The 19,547-nt window shown below is 32.8% G+C and overlaps 1 protein-coding gene across 1 annotated transcript; it reads right to left on the bottom strand.

The window, feature by feature from the left end:
* On the bottom strand, positions 1 to 2,440 carry LOC107428770 (probable inactive receptor kinase At1g27190). Its single transcript, XM_016039360.4, is given in 2 exon segments — positions 1 to 386; positions 388 to 2,440. Coding segments are annotated over 2 exon segments (1,821 nt in total). The 5' UTR covers positions 2,184 to 2,440; the 3' UTR covers positions 1 to 361.
* Between the last annotated feature and the right edge of the window lie 17,107 nt (positions 2,441 to 19,547).

Genomic DNA, 19,547 nt, shown 5'->3' with positions numbered 1-19,547 from the left:
TTTAACACAACAGGGAAATCTTTTTTGTACTGATGAAAGCAACATAATCAGAAAAATGGTCTTGCTTTCAGTGACACCAACTGGCATAACTTCAAGTGCATATTGGTAAACTATCTAGAAAGAACAGAATGCCACATTACAAACGGAGTTTTGGAAACAACCTATTTCCAAGCGGTAAACCTGAAATTTCCTCGACTACATAAGGGTTATGTAATTCACCATGCTTCTTGAATTATACAGGAGCAGTGGAACAGCAAATCATGCTCAAGTGGAAACAATAACAATTTATGGAAAATGCTTGATATAAGCCCTACTTGAATGTGTTGACAATTGGTGTACTTATCAATCTCTTCCTCTTCGGCTACTCCTTGTAATCAACATCCTGTTAAAGGGAATTCATCATACTGCTCAGAGAAACTATGTTTTTCACCCAAGCTCTTTAAAGATTGATAGACTTGGTACATGGAAGGTCTATCTTTAGGTCTAGAGACCACACAAGTACAAGCAACCCTCATAAATTGCATAATTTCATCATCATGACCTTTCCCTGATAGAACATTATCTATGGCATCTACAAGTCGACCAGCATTCGATAAGTGACTGACCCAATCCACCAAATTGCCCTTGAATCCTTCTCCTGCATTACTGATCTCCAGGGGCTTCTGCCCAGTTACTAATTCCAAAAGCACAACCCCAAAACCATAAACATCTCCTTTGAGCGATGCCACCATCGTGCTCGAGTACTCTGGAGCAACATAACCAAATTCCCCTAAATCCCCATTAACAAACGAGCTATCATTAGAATCTCGAGAGGGCATGAGCCTTGCCAGACCGAAATCTGTAATCCGAGCTTCGAAATCATAATCAAGAAGTATGACATTGGAACTAATGTTCTGATGCATATAAGGTGGTTGACAGGAATGGTGAAGCCAAGCAAGCCCTCTAGCTGCACCAACACCAATCCTGAGCCGAGTAGGCCAATCCAAGAAAGCATACTGACTATTTGCATTACCACTTCCATGCAACTGAGAATACAATGTCCCATTATACATGTGCTTGTACACCAAAAGCTTCTCTTCCTCAACAACACATAAACCCAATAAAGGCACCAAATTGGGATGCCTAAGCTGCCCCAACCTATTCATTTCCAACCTGAATTGCTTCTCTCCAAGTTTACACGCATTCATACGCTTGATTCCAAGCGCAGACCCATCTGGCAATACAGCTCTATATGAAACCCCAGTTCTTGTGGAAATCACAATGTTTTGGGAATCAAAATTGTTGGTGGCCACCAACAAATCTGCCAATCTGACCTTGACAATGGGTTTCTGAAACAGAGACACCTGAACAAGCTTGTGGGACCTCAATAACCCAACCCAACCACCATCAACCTTATCATCAGCAGCACCGCCATAGCCATCACCCTTCTTCCTACTGGCCCTGACGTAGAACCACCACCAGAGAGCCAAACCCAGAATCAGAGAACCCGCCGCACCGGTAGCACCGGCGGCGATGATAATGCCGAGGCTTTTGCTGCTTAATCCGCCACATTTAGACCCAAACGGTTCACCGCAAAGCCCACCGTTCCCATCAAACACATCTTTCTCATATTTCGACAAATCTGACGGTATCAAACCCGCCAGATCATTGTTCGCCAAGGAAAGCTTCTTCAACCTCTCGAGCCGGCCCAGCTCATAAGGAATCGAACCGGACAACTCGTTATCATTCAGAATCAAAGTGTTCAAGAACTTACAGTTGACAATCTCTGGAGGGATCGAACCGGAGAGACGGTTATTTGAGAGATCTAGGTTGACAAGATAAGGCAACCAGGTACAGATTTGGGGAGGGATCGAACCGGTGAGGGCATTATCGGAAAGATCCAAGTTTTGGAGACTCTGGCAGTACTTGAGAGATTCCGGTAGCTCTCCGGCAAGCTCCATGGAACGTAGCTGAAGGCTGAAAAGGCGGTTCTCCTTCTCGTTCCAGCAATTCACACCCACAAGCTTGCAGATTGATGCGACGGAAGTGTTAGTGAAGGTCCATGAACTGAGCTTGTGAAGTGGGTCAGAGAGTGAATCCCTTACGCCTTCCAAGCATTTGACATCGTCTTCAATGGAGAAACTGAGGAAGAAGGAGTGGAAGATCAAGATTGAAAAGAGGCAAAAAAGGAAGAAAATCTTCATGGGTAATTTTTTTTTTTTTTTTAAAATTTTTTTTAGGTTTTGGGATTTAGGGTTTTGGGTTTTGGGTCTTGGGTAATGAGCGTTGTCATTTATGGGAAATTTTTGATTTTTTTTTTCTTTTTTTTTTTGGGTTTCAGGTTGTGGTGGTGGCGGTGTGGGGAAGAAGAAGATGGTGAAGGGTCACAGAATATAAGCTGCCATTTTGACTGTGTTTTAGACTCTTTCAAATGACAGGGAAATGAGATTGGTGGTGTTTCCACTTTTGACTGCCTGTTGATTTAAATTTTTTTTTTTAATTTTATTTTCCCTCTTTGTTTTCGGTTTCCATATCTGGATGCAAGATTACGACGTCGTATTAATCAGATTAGTAATTTGAGATAAAGATGGTACTTTCAGAAATTAATTAATTGTTGTTAAGGTTTTGTGAGGCCGAGAGGCTGAGAGTGAGACAAATAATATGTAAATAACATTTTTTTTTAATTAAAATGTAAAAACTATTGGCTGAGTTTAACTGAAATTCCACCTAATCACTCTTTTCTGGGGAATCTTTGTTTTTCATTTTCCCAAATCAGCACGTAAACTGCTTCTGCTTTTTCAGACTTTTATTTATTTATTTTTAATTTATTTTTGTCTTCTTTTATTGGACTGTTATTTTAGTGCCTATTTTCATCAAGTTGGGCTTAGGTGGGCTTAAATAACAAGGAGCCCAACTCATGGTGTATATGTCAGCCCATGAGCTCAGTTTTTATTTATTTAACTTTTTTAACATAAAAATGTTCACCGATTTTTTTTCTTCTTCCACTACTTTTTAACAGTTTAGGAACTCTACTTCTGAAAAAAAGAACTGAAAAGTATAAATATAGATATTCTGTCCCTTTTTTTTTTAACTCTTTTTTAACCATTGATATAATATTACCTTATTCATTTATAAAGGATAATAAAAAAAAATATATATGATAAGAGATTTATGATTTGATTGAAAAAAAATAGAGGTAATATACATATATATATTTCTATTAATTTTCAAATGTCGTAACCAATATATATATATATATATCAATTAAAGAAAAAAATTGATCAAGGGCCAAACTTTGTCAAAAATAAGCATGCCATTTAAAAAGAAATAGAAAAAAAGAAATAAAAAAGTATACAAAGAGAAAAAGAGTAGTACTGTAGTTGTTCATTTATTTATTTTATAGATGAAGCATGAGCAGTACTATAGTTAGGTGACAAAACAATGAGGAAATAAGTGAGGCAGCTATACTCGCAGCAGTGACTTATCACATAAATCATGTTTGGATTCGCAATGAAGGTTACAGAGATTCTGATTGGAACCTATCGTTCATAGGACTCCAACTTCATATAGTTGGCATCGAATTTATATATATATATATATATATATATATGGATACGTAATTCAATGATTCTGTGCCCGTGAAAATGGAAAAAAATGAAAAAAGAAAAGCAGCAATAATAACCTGATGAAGAATCTTTTATGATAAGCCTTTTTCTTTTTAATAACTTGTCGTATCTGCTAAACCCAAAATGCAGTGTATTAGAATTTTTTAAATGGAGCAACGGGTGTGGCAACAGACAAGAGCAAGACAGGTCAAGAAACTTTCACCAAAGTTAGAATCAGTTCTCTGTTGATCTAATTGCTAACTTTTTAGTGGGATATTCAATACGTAATTATTAAAGTTGATGTTGATCAAACATCACTCATCTCCTCTTTCTATCAAAACAAAAAAGTATCTTCTTTAATTCAACCATTCAAAGTTTAAGTTAGAATTTTTTTAGCTTTTTGGGTACTTTAGGAGTTTTTTTGATAAATCATCTTGGTCATTGAAGTAGTTTCTTCCAGTATATATATATATATATATATATATATACATAATGAGAATTTAATTCAGAATTTTGGATTAAAGACGAAGTATGTTCGCTGAATTTAAACTAAAATCTTGTATAAGATATAATATTGAAAACTAGAAATCTGGTACATATGTTTAATTACTTATCTCAGTTCCCTATATAGTACACTAAAGTCATGTCAAGATATAGTTGGAATGAGTTGTCAAATTCTTTGGGTTTTTTTGACACTCCCCTTTACACACATTTTTCATGCCGAGCAAACTCAAATTTGTGGTGAAGCTTAAAATATATACAACCCTTCGTGTGCCAAGTGCCAAGGCTTTCTTTTGCTTGGAGCAAGATTTTCTATGTTACTCTTTATTTTCCTCCAATAATAATCTCTATTTCTATGGCTTTATTACAAAATGCTTTAAATAATATGGGTTCTTAGGACCCCACCAAAAAGTTTGCTCCTTTATGGCAGGAATCAAGTACTCCTTACATGGACTATTATGAGCCCCATGGAACAATTTTGACTTTAATTCAACTTCCCTTTTTGAAAAAGCAATTATCAGATAAGTCATTAAGCATCATTTTTTTTGTTTCTATCTCATTATTATACAAATTCAAATCCTTTTTTCTTCTTCTTAGAAAGTAGAACGTACTTGAAACTCAAAAATTTCCCCGCAGAGAGAAATGAAACACAAGGCTAAAGTATACAAGAAGAAGAAATCTCTATGTGAGAAATCCATGTTGTTAGTGGCAAATATCATTAAGCTATCTTCTGCATCTCTTGCTAGCTTCAGTTTTGGAACATCGGTCTATAGCTTACCGATGGCGGGCGACAATGAAAAACCGGGTGTCCCGGCGGGTGCTAAACTGGCTACAACCAAGGCTTTATTAGCATCCCAGCGTCCTAGAAGGCCAAGGCCACAGTTGCAGCAAGAAGTACCTGAACAAACTGGCTCTAGGCCATATTCAGCACCTGAGGATATTGATGTCAGAGCCACAGATTTTATTCGTTGGAAGCAAGAGAAGAACCAAAATGTCTCCAAATATGATGATCAACCGCCGCAGATTTAATATTGTTGCAAGTGGGTTTCACCGTCCAAATAAAATGGCATTTGACTATTTATGCATATAAACAAGAACTTCATAAGTCTATATATGTCTTGCAGTTACATGTCTCTAATTACTTTGGACATGTAAATATATCGCCATCTTTTTCTTGTATATCTCTAAGTTTATGTCTTGCAGTTATATGTCTTGATAACAAGTCAGGTTTTTCCTTCCTAGTAAATAGATTTGATAGTAACGATTCAGATTGGTGGCCTATCTAGTAATCAGTGCATTCCCAATTTCTTTTTTCTTCTTTTTTATTTTTTTGCATTTCCAGTTTCCTTTAATGCATGTAAATGTTCATATATACCTTTTTTATTTTTTATTTTTTATTTTTTTTATTAATAAATTTATCTACCCTTGATATGCATCCAGCAATTGAAAGTATAAATATATATTTCTGGTGAAACGAAGTAATTAAAGACACTTTGACCCGGATTTTGGTAAGAATTTAAGTCAAGTCAAGACATTTTCACTGAGTGGTGGAAAGCAAATGCCTCTGAAATCGAAAAACCCACCCATAATTAGTTAAATACGAGATTATAAAAATATATAAATAGTATGTATGTTATAAATTATTTTATTTATTTGAAAAAATATGAAGAAAAAATTTGTCAAAAAATATGTAAACGAAAGAGTTTATTATAAATTCAATATGTATGTGTATAATAAATTATAAATTAAAAAAATACAGAACAAATATGTACAGTTATTAAATATATATTAAAATTGATTATTTTTAATATACATGACAAAAATATAACTAGTAATAAAATAATAATGATTGAATATATTAAAACAAACTCAAATTGAAAATAATTAAAAGAATAAAAATAAAATAAAAATATTTTTTATGTTGTTGGAAAAGAAAAAAATAATTAGAATTATTCATTTTTATAAAAATACGTTTTTTTCACGTGTATAATATGACAATAAATTTAATACATGTTTTAAACTTTTCGCAAAATAATTTTTGCTTGCATTTGAAATCAATACAAAAAAAATATAATTTTTTTTTCAAAAATATATTACGTATATTATTAATGAATTTACTAACGAGATGCCCTTCATTAAATGGAGGATTTGGCCATAACTTGAATATAAGTAGGGGAATGTCTCGATTAGCCTTCATTGTTTTATGTCATATCAATACAATAAACTAAAATAGTTATAAATAATTTGGCAAAAAAAAAAAAAAAAAAAAACAAAAACAAAAAAGGTTAACATATATGACAATTATGGTTTTTAAATCAGAAAATATTTTAATAGTATTAAAATGGTGTTAATTTACTTTTATGCATACTTGCACCAAATAATCATATATATGATATTTTAAATGGAATTATTGTGCCAAATAAATTTTTTTTTTATCTTTGATTTTTCTTAGCCATTTATTATTTCAATTTAATAAACGTACTTCAACAGAATTCATGATCTAATAATATTTAATAATTTTATGACAAATTTTATATAAAATTTATAAATTTAAATCTAATATTTGGGTAGAAAAAAATAAATATTTAGAAATTTAATGCTAGGGTACCAAAAAAATGTGCCAAGATGTGTATTAAGTGCTATATATCAATATTTTATTGATTAACATACTATTATAACACAATTATGAAAAACTAAACATTTAAAGAGATAAATGTAATTAGATATAAATTAATCAAATATTAACACATTATATTTTATATGCATCTGGGCATATTTATTTAGTATTGTTATACATTTTGATATATTTATTTGGTATCTAGTATTATTCTTTTGGTTTTGTATTTAGTAAATAAATTATTTCATTTCAAATTTTATTATTAGATCTCAAGTTTTTGTTGAAGTATACTTTGAAAAAGTAATATTAAAGATTAAAGGAAAATTATATTTTCCATATTTTTGAATTAGAATACATTTAACAACTATAAAAGAAAATTAAAACCAGTTTAATGCTATTAACACTAAGATTTATATATTTAAATCCAAACTCTTTGTTTAGAATATATTAGAATTCTTAATAATTAAAATAAAAATATAACTGAGATCTATGTATTGTAATCCATGATATAAAATATATATATATATATATATATCACATATAAAGGGTATGATCAAAAATTAATTCCCATTCTTATTATCCAAAAACAAAAGCAAAACAAAACAAATGGATAATAAGCACTTATTTTGCATAACAAATGAGTCTAGCATCATTTTGTTTTGAAGTTGGTATTCTGGAGTCTTTCCTGTTCCTATTGATCACCTCCAAGGAAAACCCTTTCAATCGATATTTTGTAGAAAACATTCTACATTCCTGTACTCTTTTTTCTCTGGCTTCAATAAGCTTTTCTAGATAAAATTTTTGATTTCATGGTAGCTCTTATATAGTCATTTAGATTCTGAATTGTACTTCGCTTTCTCTTGTGATCTTTCTCAATTGACTAGCGAAAAAAAAGAAAAAAAACAAAAAGAGAAAAAGAGGGGTTATAATATTAAGTTGCACTAAATGTGCTTGTAACATTGCTACTCCAATCTTATAACTTGAAATCTAGTACATAAACATTGATGGGAAAGTTGAATACCGTAGCTACAATGTAAATGATATTCTTTTCCTTCTAAATTTTATGACTCCAGAAAAATGAAAGAATTTTAGATTTGGGCTCAGTAATAAGGTGTAGAAGATTTCTTTTTTAAGTAATATATATGAACAGTTTTTCTTATATTTAACCAAACACATATGCTAGTCTAATATGATCAATCCCAGTATATATGTTGCATTTTATTTATTATTTATTTATATTTTTTATTTTGTATCTTTGGTTATGGTGTTGTTTTCGGATTTAAATTCACAAGTATTGCACTCTTGAAGGAGTAATGATTTTCTTACCTCTAATATTTTTATCAGCCTGTCAACTTTTATAGTTGCAGAATGCATTTTGTTATAATTGGATCCAGATTCAATCTATGATGTAGTTGGCTGGGCATCAAAAGTATTTTCAGCAATTTCTTCCTGTTATTATATTTCATTGTACGATTCTGTGTCTACAGGTTTAACTGTGATTCCCTTGCTTCCTTTGTTTGTTATTGCAAAATTTCAAGTTGTTTTGCACGAGGAAATATGATCTTTCGTACACTTTATATTTGATGGTTCTACAACAGATTCATCCGGAAGATGCTTTTAGGCAGCAAATGATCACAAACTTGGAGGCGTCTTTCTTTGAATTTTTTGTTCTCCCCTCTTTATTATTTTATTTCGGTAGTTTCCTCTCAATACCTCTTGGAAACTGTCAACATTGATTTGCTTATACCTTTTACATGTGTATAATGTAGCATCTTTTTTATTTTATTTATTTATTTATTTTTAGTTCAATGGAATAATAAATGACTAAAGTTAGTAATGTATGTATTAAATTCCATAAAAATCAATGCTGTTGAGGATTTTACTTATTTATTGGTCATTTTTCTAAAACTTAATTATTTGTAAGAACTCAAGCTTTCATGCTATTTTGAGAAGTTGTTTTGTTTGGTTTTGTGTGAAACCTTTAAATTGAGATTTTGTTGCAAAATGGATGACTTTTGAAGCCATAAAAAAAAGCTCTACAATTTGAAGGCTTTATGGGAGCTCAAGGGAATATGGAGAAGCTTAAACTCACTCAAAGGAGCTTTCAAAGAGCAAAATACAGCACCTTTGGCGTGTGGGTGCCTTCTATTGCACATCTGACGTGCCTTAAAACATGGAGAGTTGTTTAAAATATCAATTAGCCGTGTCATGCAGCAGCTATTGTGCCCAAGCACCATGAGGCGTGCCCTAGCGTGCCATGCTACCTAGAATTTCAGTTATAGCTTCCAAATAATAGCTATGGCTTGCCCAACTCAACTCCAGACTCTATTTTTCTAGCCTTTGCTCCCTTATTTAGTACCTTTGGCATGTCCACACCCTTATATTGCGCACTCTTGCCAAATGTTTAATGATTGATCTCTAAGAAGCTAATCCTTGCCTTTAAATCAATTTTTTTATGGCTAGATTGACCTTTCTTGGAAGGTTAATTTTAGCATGTTCTCAAGTGAGGAGGATGATTATTAGTCAAAGAGGAAAAAAGTGTCAGGACCCGTCCAGAATTCCTTTCCCGGAACCCTAGATAAGCCCTGATCCCAAGGAAATACCACCGAACCTTCCAACGGAAAATCCGGCAGCATCTCCCCTAAGGGTGGGACTTACCAAAAACTTCCTGCACTGAAAACGCACTTCTATAATCATCCCCTTATTCCTCCCACAAAATTACAAATTGATACCACAAATTTACAGCACTTCGCAACAATAACAGCAATCCAGTGCATAATTAAAACATAAGTGTCCAGAATAGTATACAGAGCTTCATGAAGTGCTATTCAATAGAAAATACAACAAAGATGAAAGAAATATTACAACTGAAATGGACGAGTACAAAAGTACTTCTCGAGACACGATAGCGGCGGAGAATTGGTTCGCTCCGGAAGAACGTCTACCACCCCTTGCACCTAAGGGAACGGAATTTAAAAACGTGAGATGCTAATCATCTCAGTGAGCGACCCTAGTTACTGAATACCTTTAATATTAACAATAATAATATAACAAATAAGGGAACTTAAGTAATACCGGCAATTAAATAGGTAAATAAATAATAGCAGTTGGAAATAATAATTTCCCTAAAAACTCTCACTAATCACTCCGTTGGAAATGTTCTCTTTTTAAAACATTTTCACAAAACCCGATATTCGTATTTCCCGAAAACCAAGGGATCAAACAATTTAATAAACAATAAATAAATAAATACCCCAAATATAATTAAAATGTAATAAATTATAATAAATAAATTTTTGAACACCTTTGGGGTTTGAAATTTTATTTGAAAATTTACACTTGACGCACCACACCATATACCAGTGATGCCCTCCGATACCCAGCGTCCTGAGCACCGACTGGCGGGGAGATTAAAGAGAGAAACTTGCAAATGGCACTTCGGCCTCCCGACAGTACTGCTGCTGAAACCGTCATCCCGGCCAAGGAGGGGGGCGGCTGTGGCCAATATCAAACTTGCTTGCTCATGGTCCAATGGCAACTCACGGGAGACATAATACTTGCGTGCTAAACCACATATACATACACCAGAACACCAATACTGTATGAATGCGTCTAAAATAATTATTAAATCAACCGTACCGTTCTTTCCAAAATTACCGTGGGAAATATACCAATTTTCACATTTACCATCCCACATATTTCCATTTAACAAACCCGGTACGAAAACATCGATAACCAATAAAACAATAATTTTTCTCGTAATACGAGGTTCAACAAATAAAATACCGTGGGCATAATTATAAAATTAAACCACCAATTTAAACAAATATTTTCATAAAATATTTAAACCAATTATGCCCAAAAATAATATTTAAAACCACATACGATTTATTACTGAAAATACCTTGCTCATGCATAATAATTAAAATTAAATCACAATAAAATGATAATTAAATTGCACCACATGAGCATAATTCAAATATCAAATAAACACCAATTAAATATAATTAATTGCCCCAAAATATTTTTAAAGGTGGGTCACTCACCTTAAGCGCGTATATCAGCTAAGATCCTCCGCAAGATCAACTCCACTACTCACACGCGCACCTAAAACATCCACAGTACACCAACCAAATATATTAATATTTTAATCGGGTAACTCCCAAATGGGTACCCCGGGAGCGAACACAAACAACAACTAAAAATTACAAGTGATATATTGAATCGAAGCTTGAGTGATGAGGATCACGGATTCGGTCTTACTTCCCGGAGATCGGACCCGAGGTGGATGGAATCTCGCCGGAAAGCTTTCAGGGTTCGACTTCTCAATTCTCCCAAACTGTCGTGAATTGGAGGAAAAGGATGCCAGATTTGGATTCAAGAGGTCGGAATCAATGGACAGGGACCGGCGGTGCAACTGGGTACTCATCGGAACAGTGACTTCCGGCGAGCTGCTGCGGTCACCGGAAACCGTCGCCGGGAGAGGCGCGTGCGGTGGCCGTTGGCTGAGATTTTTGGCGATTTTGTAGATCGAGGAGAGAGGATTCCAATGGAACCGGCGGTGAGGCAAACGGAGGCCGGACGGCTGAGAGATCGGGATTTGAAGATTTTCGGCACCTCGCCGGAAAACGCTCCGATCCCCGCACGTCGGAGGTCCGGTTGCCGTGAAATTTGGTGGGCTGGCCGGAAATGAGGAGGTGGTGAGGGGTGGCTGGCGCGTGTGGCCTGAAAATGGCCGGAAAGGGGTCAAACGGCGGTGGCCGGCGGTGGAGGGGAAAATCGCCGTCAAGCTTCGCCGGCTCGATCTGGGCATGTCCGGCGACCGGCGGTCGTGAAATTTCAGGGTTCGGCCGAAAATGGGAAGGCACTCCCGTCTGGTCGGCGCGTGTAGCAAGGGTCGGCGGGAAAATTGGACGATTCCGGCAGCTGGTCGTCTCTTTCTCTTTCTCTCTCTCTCCTCTCTCTCTTTCTCTCTCCTCCCAGGCGTTTTTGCCAAATAAAAGCCACCGTGGGTGACACTGTTAATCCACGTGGACCAATCAGGTGGCGACATGTGGCATTACTATGCACTTAAGCCAGATATAATAAAATATTACAGTATCCGGCGAACTTCAAATGTCCATAACTTTTTAACCAGATGTCCAATTTAAGCGTGCTGCTAGTCTATGAACTCATATCGACGAGTACTTTACAACCATACAAGAGTCAAAACAAAATTACACAACACAAAAAGTCAACTCTGGCACCTTTTGGACTCTTTGCACCTGGACTTGTTTTGCCCATAACTTTCAAACCGTAGCTCCGTTTTTGACGTTCTACTAGTCTACGAACTCGGGGCATCATGCACTTCGCCACGGTACCATGGTCAACTAGAAATTTCAACTGGAACAAAAAGTCAACTTTTGACCCACTCTGTCAACGGTTAACCTCGGTCAACGTGCACGAATTTCAATGTGATTTGGGTCGGGGTGTTACAAAAAGTATACTCTGTAAGACAGCGTACCAAATTGTACATGAATTTTTTTATATTTTAACCAAGTTTGACTAAAATTTATTAGGGTTGATTGAGCGGGTTCCACAGTTGAATTTTTATTATAGCTAAAATTGTGTTTTAACCAGGACACCATCTTAAAATACACATAATCATAAGTTCATAGATTAGCACTATACTAGATTTGGAGTTGAGATTTGAAAGTTATGATAAAAATAAGGTATGGTCCGAACTGATCAAATAAGGCTCGATGTTAACTTTTTACTTGTACAAGTAAAGGTTTTGACATGTGTGCCACTGTATGGTGTTCATCTATACTAGTCCGTAGACTGCAGCATGGTTAATTTGGAATTACGGTTGAAATGTTATGAATTTATGAACTTATAATTATTTTTTTTAGAACTCGTTTTATTGATATTTCCTGAAAATATGCGAAGTGGGGAATTAAAATATCGGCTGAGATGTGCCACATGTTAGCATTTGAGTGGCACATGGATGAACAGTGACACCAAGTTGTCTTTTTATTGGTCCACATGAACCTAATGGAGAGGAGAAAGAGAGAAGAGAGAATCTGTGGGAGAGAGCTAGAATTGACCCACCTCAGGCCATCTCCCTTTCTCACTGCCAGCACTGCCACGAAGCCCACTCTGAACTTGACCAATTGGCAAAAAATCAAGGCAAGATAGGATCGGAGTGTTTCACAATGACGATGGTAGCCACATTTCCCCTCAAACATACCCCTCTTCAACCACCCACCTCTCTCATTGTCACCACCCTTATGACACTCACCTTGGGATCGGTTGGCTGCCTAATTTTCACGGCCAGATCGTCAGAGATGCACTGGGGTTAGACCATTTGCTTATGATGGCCATGGCCTGCCGTTTCTCACTTTTCTGATGAGTTTCAGATTAAACCACCACCCATTTTCCATCATTTTTGACCCCTTTAAGCTTGAATCCAAAATTCTTTTGGCTCAAGTCAAGCTAGATTAAAAGATCTAAGAGCCTAAAGTTGGCTAAGTTTTTCCAGTGAGATTCCAATGAGATTCCAACCATCTGCAGTCAAATTTCCAAGAGACACTTGTGTGAACTGATGAATGGATCCCATAAAGGATTTAGAGTGATCTCCATTTTTACGTTAGTGGTATATTTTATTTTTTGGGTTTAATTAGATAATCATTATTAAATTGGATTTATTATTATTTTATTTGGTTTAATAAAATTGTTATTGCGTATGTATTTACAAATTTTTATGAATAATTTTGTAAGATCATTTGTTGATATTAACCATATTTAGTAAATATTTTAATTGCATATTCAATCATTTTAAAAGTTGGTCTATGGTTTTAGATTTTGATACTGTGAAGGATGGTTCATTTTATCAATTTTAGTACAATTTATTTAAATTGTTTGGTTAAAAATAATGTTTTGTTATTATTATTTAGATGCATCATGCAATATTAGTGATCTGTAATGTTGTTGTCATTGAGTAGTCACAGGTAATAATTAGCCATCCTATAGGAACTAAAGAGAGAGGATAGACAGGTATTTTTTTATATGAGCATCATCCGTCTTCCCTTAGCCATAAGATGACAGGTTGATGGCATTGGCACTGTTGGGATGCCGAGGTCGATTGCAGATATCTCTTCCCCACTCTTTTTGTCAGGTGGTGTTTGGGACACCAAGTGCCATCTGATATTACTCAGTATAGGGTGCTGCATCAAGCAAGGTTTTAAATATCAAAATTTTAGTTTTTATAAGGGGTAAAAAAGAAATTTAGGTTTCAAATATAAACGGATAAAATTTTTATAATATCTATAGAAATTTTTGAAATTTTGTCAAAATTTCCACGGAAAGTTTTATCAAAATATCCACATCAAATCTTTAACAATTTGGTGAAATCCTTAACAATATGGAAATTTCCAAAATTTCTATGGAAATTTTAGAAATATCTATGAAACTTTTAAAAATTTTTATAAAAAAATTCAACAATATTATTGATGTTTAGTATATTATTTTACCAAATTAACTTTAGTGATAGTTTTTTTATTTTTTTTATTTTTATTTTTTACGTTTTCATTGTGTTTTAAATATTTAATTATATAAATAAACAGAATGAATTAAATTCAATAACCTTAATAGGTTATATTCATTGATAAAATATATATACATACATATATATATATATATATATATATATCTATATATATATACTTACTATATATTTTTTAGAAGATAGATTCATCAAAATTCCATAATTACAAGTTAATAATTGAATATATAAAAATGGAAACTAATAATATAAAATAAGAACATGGAAATTCAATAATATATAGAATTTGTATTGATAACATTTAAATTAGTAACATTAAGCAAATAAAAATAAAAACTGATAGAATATATTATACTAAACATCAAGGACAACTATATTTAACACAAGATCTTTATAGTTGACATGTTAATAATTACATAAAATATTATTAAAGATATACATATTTTAATAATTATTATATATATTTCACATCTCAAAACGAGAATGAGGAAGAGATTAATAATTTTCAATTAATTAAAAGTTTAATGAGTATTGCGATAATATTTATTAGATATAATATAATTGTGATAATGATTTTATCTTAATTAATAAATAATGTGATCAAATATATACTTTTTATTATTATATATTTTTATTAATAATATTTTATTTATAATCATTATTGTATACTATAAATTAAATTGATTAAGAGAAATATAATATATATTCAATATTTTACAATTTTTATTGTTACTTTGATAATTGATTAATTAAATAAGCTAGTGCTAAAGTTTCAACAAAAATTTTTATTTTTTTAAAATAAATTTTCATCATTTTTTGTAAATTTTTATCCATATTCGATACTTTATGATATTTCTATAGAAATTTTCATATTCTAAACCTCCAATATTTTCACCGATATTGAAATTTTAAATCTTGGTATCAGGTATATATCTGATATTTCATGTGCTTTAGAATGTTTTCAATGTATTTATTTGATTTATGGTTTTAATTATTTAACTAATCATTTATTAATTTATTTAATTTTCCTAAATATAATATTTATTATATTATACTATTTCCAATTTAATTTTACTTATTTATTTAAAAAAATTATTTTTGTGGATATTTATTTAAATAATATCATCTTATTTTATTTTCTACAATAATATTTAAATATTTGGGTATACAAAATTATGGGTTTTTTTAAAAATGATTTTAACAACCTTTCAAATTGAGTATATTAGTGAAAGTTTTGAGAGAAACTCATTTTTCTAAACATTTACTTTAATCTCTTAAATTATCCCTATTATTGTTATCATCAATATTAATGTGATATTGATTCTTTTAATTTTTTAATTATTATTATTATCATCATTATTATTATTATTACTGTAAATATTAGAAAAATATCATTCATTAAGATGATTAGCATCTCATTATTTTTTATATATTTTATTTTACAAACTATTCTCCTAGGTCCAAGTGGATAGCGGATTGATGTCCAAGCTATGCATCCCCTTCAGCCGCAAACTTCCATTACCATATCAAGTTGAATTATTTCCTATTTATTTGCTTCTTTATTATTATTATTATTTCTTCTATATTTGTAATATTTTTATTTTCTTTGAATACTCTTATAATGCTTTGATGCTAAATAATGGACCTGAAAATTTGTATAAGATTATTTATGCTTATTAATTATTATTGTGTTGTGTGTTGGTATTTTGGAAGTGTTGTAATCTTATAGAAATTTTATAGTAAATAGGGGAGGAATAAGGTAAATGTATGTGAGGAGTGTGTTTTTTGTGCACGAAAAATTTGAAAAAGTCCATTTTATGGAGGAGACACTGCTGGATTTTCTATAGAATTTTAGGTATAGTTTCCCCTAGTCAGGGCTATTTCTAAAGTTCTAATAGAGACTTCTGAAAGGGTCCTGAAATACTAGGTAGAAGGAGACATAAGAATCAAGGTAGATTGTACAGATAGAAACTCTAGGTTTTAGAGAGAGAAAGTTTGGCTTTGTGATCTTTGGAAGCGATTCTCAAAATTTGAAAATTATCAAAAGGAGTTATGTGATTTGGCAACGAGGGAAACTAACCCCTCGATACATAAGCTCGAACGCAATGGCTAAGAGAGTTCGCCCAGTGGCATGCAAATTGGCCTTATTAGATTAGCTGTCACGAGTGCGCAACGTGTTCCATGTTTCCATGCTGCGTAAGTACATCATTGATCTATTGCATGTGCTAGAGGCACTAGGCATCAAGTTAAGAGAAGAACAATCCTATGTAGAGCAGACAACACAAAATTTGGATCGAGAGGAATGAGTCACGATAAGACAATAACCTTTAGTTAAAGTCGTGTAAATGTCGGCTTTTGTTTCTCACTTGCCCTAAAGTCCCAAGTAACAGTTTGGTCCACGTAGTAGAATGATTAATAGCTTTCAATTTTAACCTAGCTTTTAATTAATTCAAATGGTATATATTCCTACATCTATAATGTGTTAAATAAGTTTTAATTACGATCAAAAATGAAAATAACTTCATATTAATTAAATAACTAATTAAAGCTAATTAAATAACTTCAATTAATTAAATAAATATTTGACACATTATGTTCGGAAATAATAAAAAAATTAAATAATAAATATAGGGATTGAAAGTGAAGGAGGATTTTATTCCTTCATTTAACAGAAAGAAGTGTATTTGAGTTTTTTAAATGTTTGGTAATGAATACGCGTATTTAAGTTGGGATATTGAGAAGGGCTATCCTTAATTTTTTGTTTTCTTTTAATGATAATATTTTTAGCTTGTTGAGCAAGGAAATTAAATAGCCTATAAAACTAAGCAACCGAACGGTAATAAAACCAATTAGGTTGTCAACACTAAACACCTCTCCTCTACTTTTTGGGTCACGGATTTGAGTGTACGCATCTAGAATTTCAGAGTTGAAAAAAGAAGAAGAAATCCAGTGTACTATAGTTGCTTTGATTGTCTTTCAGGTTTATTTGTTAATTTTGACTTTTTTTGAATTTATTCTTTCTTTTAAGTTTTCGTAATATGGCGGGGTTTAGTAATACGGCTCTTGCATTATAGGGTTTAGTAATATAAATACCTTTAATCTCCATTAACTGCAAGAATCAACATTCGGAAGTCTAATTATTGTTTACTGATTACTTTTTTTTTTATTTTTTATAATTTTTGGGTTAGGTAATTATTCGATCAGTGTGAAAGCAACGATGAATACCCCATGTGTTTTCTGCTCTTCCCCAACAGGTTCCGTGGTACCCTATAGAGGGTATAGCTGCAATGAAATAAATCCTTTGCTTAAGGAAAAGTTCAACCCGCTTTTCTATTTCACATGTTAATACCCAGACTGCTTCGTTATTGTGTCCCGCGTTGGTGGTGATGGTGACTTTGCGTTTCAACATAACAATGATTCAACAGCGGAGCAGGAGCATCTGTTGTTTGTGTTAAATGAGTCCTTTCAGATTACCTTAGATCCCGATGAGGACAAGACCCTTATTCTTCATGAACACAAGCACGGGGTCCGATCTGTCCTCACCAAGCGTTCTTATCATTCTTGGATATCATTTAATCGTATCGACAACACCTATATGAATGTTGATATTGAGGCATCTATTCTTTTCCCTCCGGGCTGGGAGATTAATGACCAGAACAGAGAATTGTTTAAAGATGTTGCCTCAAGTGATGAGAAGATCATAGAGTTTATGACAAATCTTGCAAATAATGGGGATGAGGAGGCGAGAGATCTACTAGCACGTCTTCATCCTAGATGGGTCCCCATGAAGTTTGACCTGTTGAGAGTGAACAAAGATGATGATAATGAGGTTGAAGCGCATTTGCTTCAACTTCCGTATCTCCCAAATACTGATGGATCTTTACCCTTCAACATCGATATCACCATCAAAGAAATTACGTAACCATCTTTTGATAATTTTGTATTTACCGAGCTGTTTGGAATCATTTATTTACTAGTTTGAGTATTATAGTGGAGAAATTATCTAACCATCTTAAGATAATCTTTTATTTAATGTTTGTAATATTTTATTGACTAGCTTCAGTATATTGGATTTTTATATATCAAAGTTATAATTAAATAAATTTTTTAATTTACATATAGAACCATCAAGTTTATTTTCTAGATACTAGTTAACTTGTTAATTTGTTAATTTGGTGTTAGATGCTTGTAACGATATGTGTGTGTGTGTGTGTGTGTGAAATTATAGAGTTTCATACGTTTAAAGTGACGGTTTCTTTATATATAGTTTGAAAGGTAAAGCACTAAATATGTGATAGTTCAGGGAGCACAATGTTGCTCAAATTGTTTAACCACCATGAGGATTGGAATAAAACTGTGTTTTGTAACTTGTTTAGATAATCTATGTAATTGGTTCACTAATACCCAACATGTTGGAAAATTAGAATAAGACTAATATATATATATATATCTATATTAATAAGATTAATATAATAAAAAGTAGTATCAAGTTTTAATCTACTAAAAACTTGTTTAGCTTAGTAGTGAACAGTCAAATTGGTTAACCACCTGAGCACAATGTTGTTGTAGTTGCTTCGGTTTTATTTGTATGATATATATATGTCTGTGGGAGAAATTCATCTGGAGAACTAGACAACGGCAAATAAAAAACAAATGGATGAATGTGCCAGACAAGCACGACACATAAAAAAACAAATGGGCTAGCAAGCACGACACAATAAGCATGAAGAGACCAACCTTTAATCGGACCCTGCCAAGTGGTAACATGGCACGGCCCATTTGAAATCTCCAATTCACCTGCATAATGGTTATATTTAAGTCTAGGTTAAATTGGTACCTTTTAGTTTTAACGAGTTGCAACTCACCTCATGTGTTTCAAAACTTACCATATTAAAGCGTAAATGAAGCCAATTTACACGATGCCAATAATATATTTGGCATGAATTAAGCTCTAACATGAAGTATTAAATTATATTCATTAAATTTTGTATTTTAAAGCCTAAAAGTTATGTTTGAGATTAAATCCAATTGGATCAACGTGCATAAAATATTAAAATACTAAGATGTGGGATTTTAAAACAAAAGAACTCAAATTTCAAAACCATGAAATTAGAGAATACTAAAATACTGTTAACCATTTAAGTTTTTGCCTAGCAAAATACGAGATTGAAGAGGAAAAAGAAAATAAATAAATAAATAAAATACATTTGTGAAAGTTTAGCAGATACCCGATCTTATCCCAAACTTGACATGGCATGGGTATGAAAGTTTATGCCTGGACCCAAACCAAGTATACCCTATA

The sequence above is a fragment of the Ziziphus jujuba genome, chromosome 12 (assembly GCF_031755915.1).
Source record: "Ziziphus jujuba cultivar Dongzao chromosome 12, ASM3175591v1".
Taxonomy (NCBI): domain Eukaryota; kingdom Viridiplantae; phylum Streptophyta; class Magnoliopsida; order Rosales; family Rhamnaceae; genus Ziziphus; species Ziziphus jujuba.
This window is presented reverse-complemented; position numbering and strand designations above follow the sequence as displayed.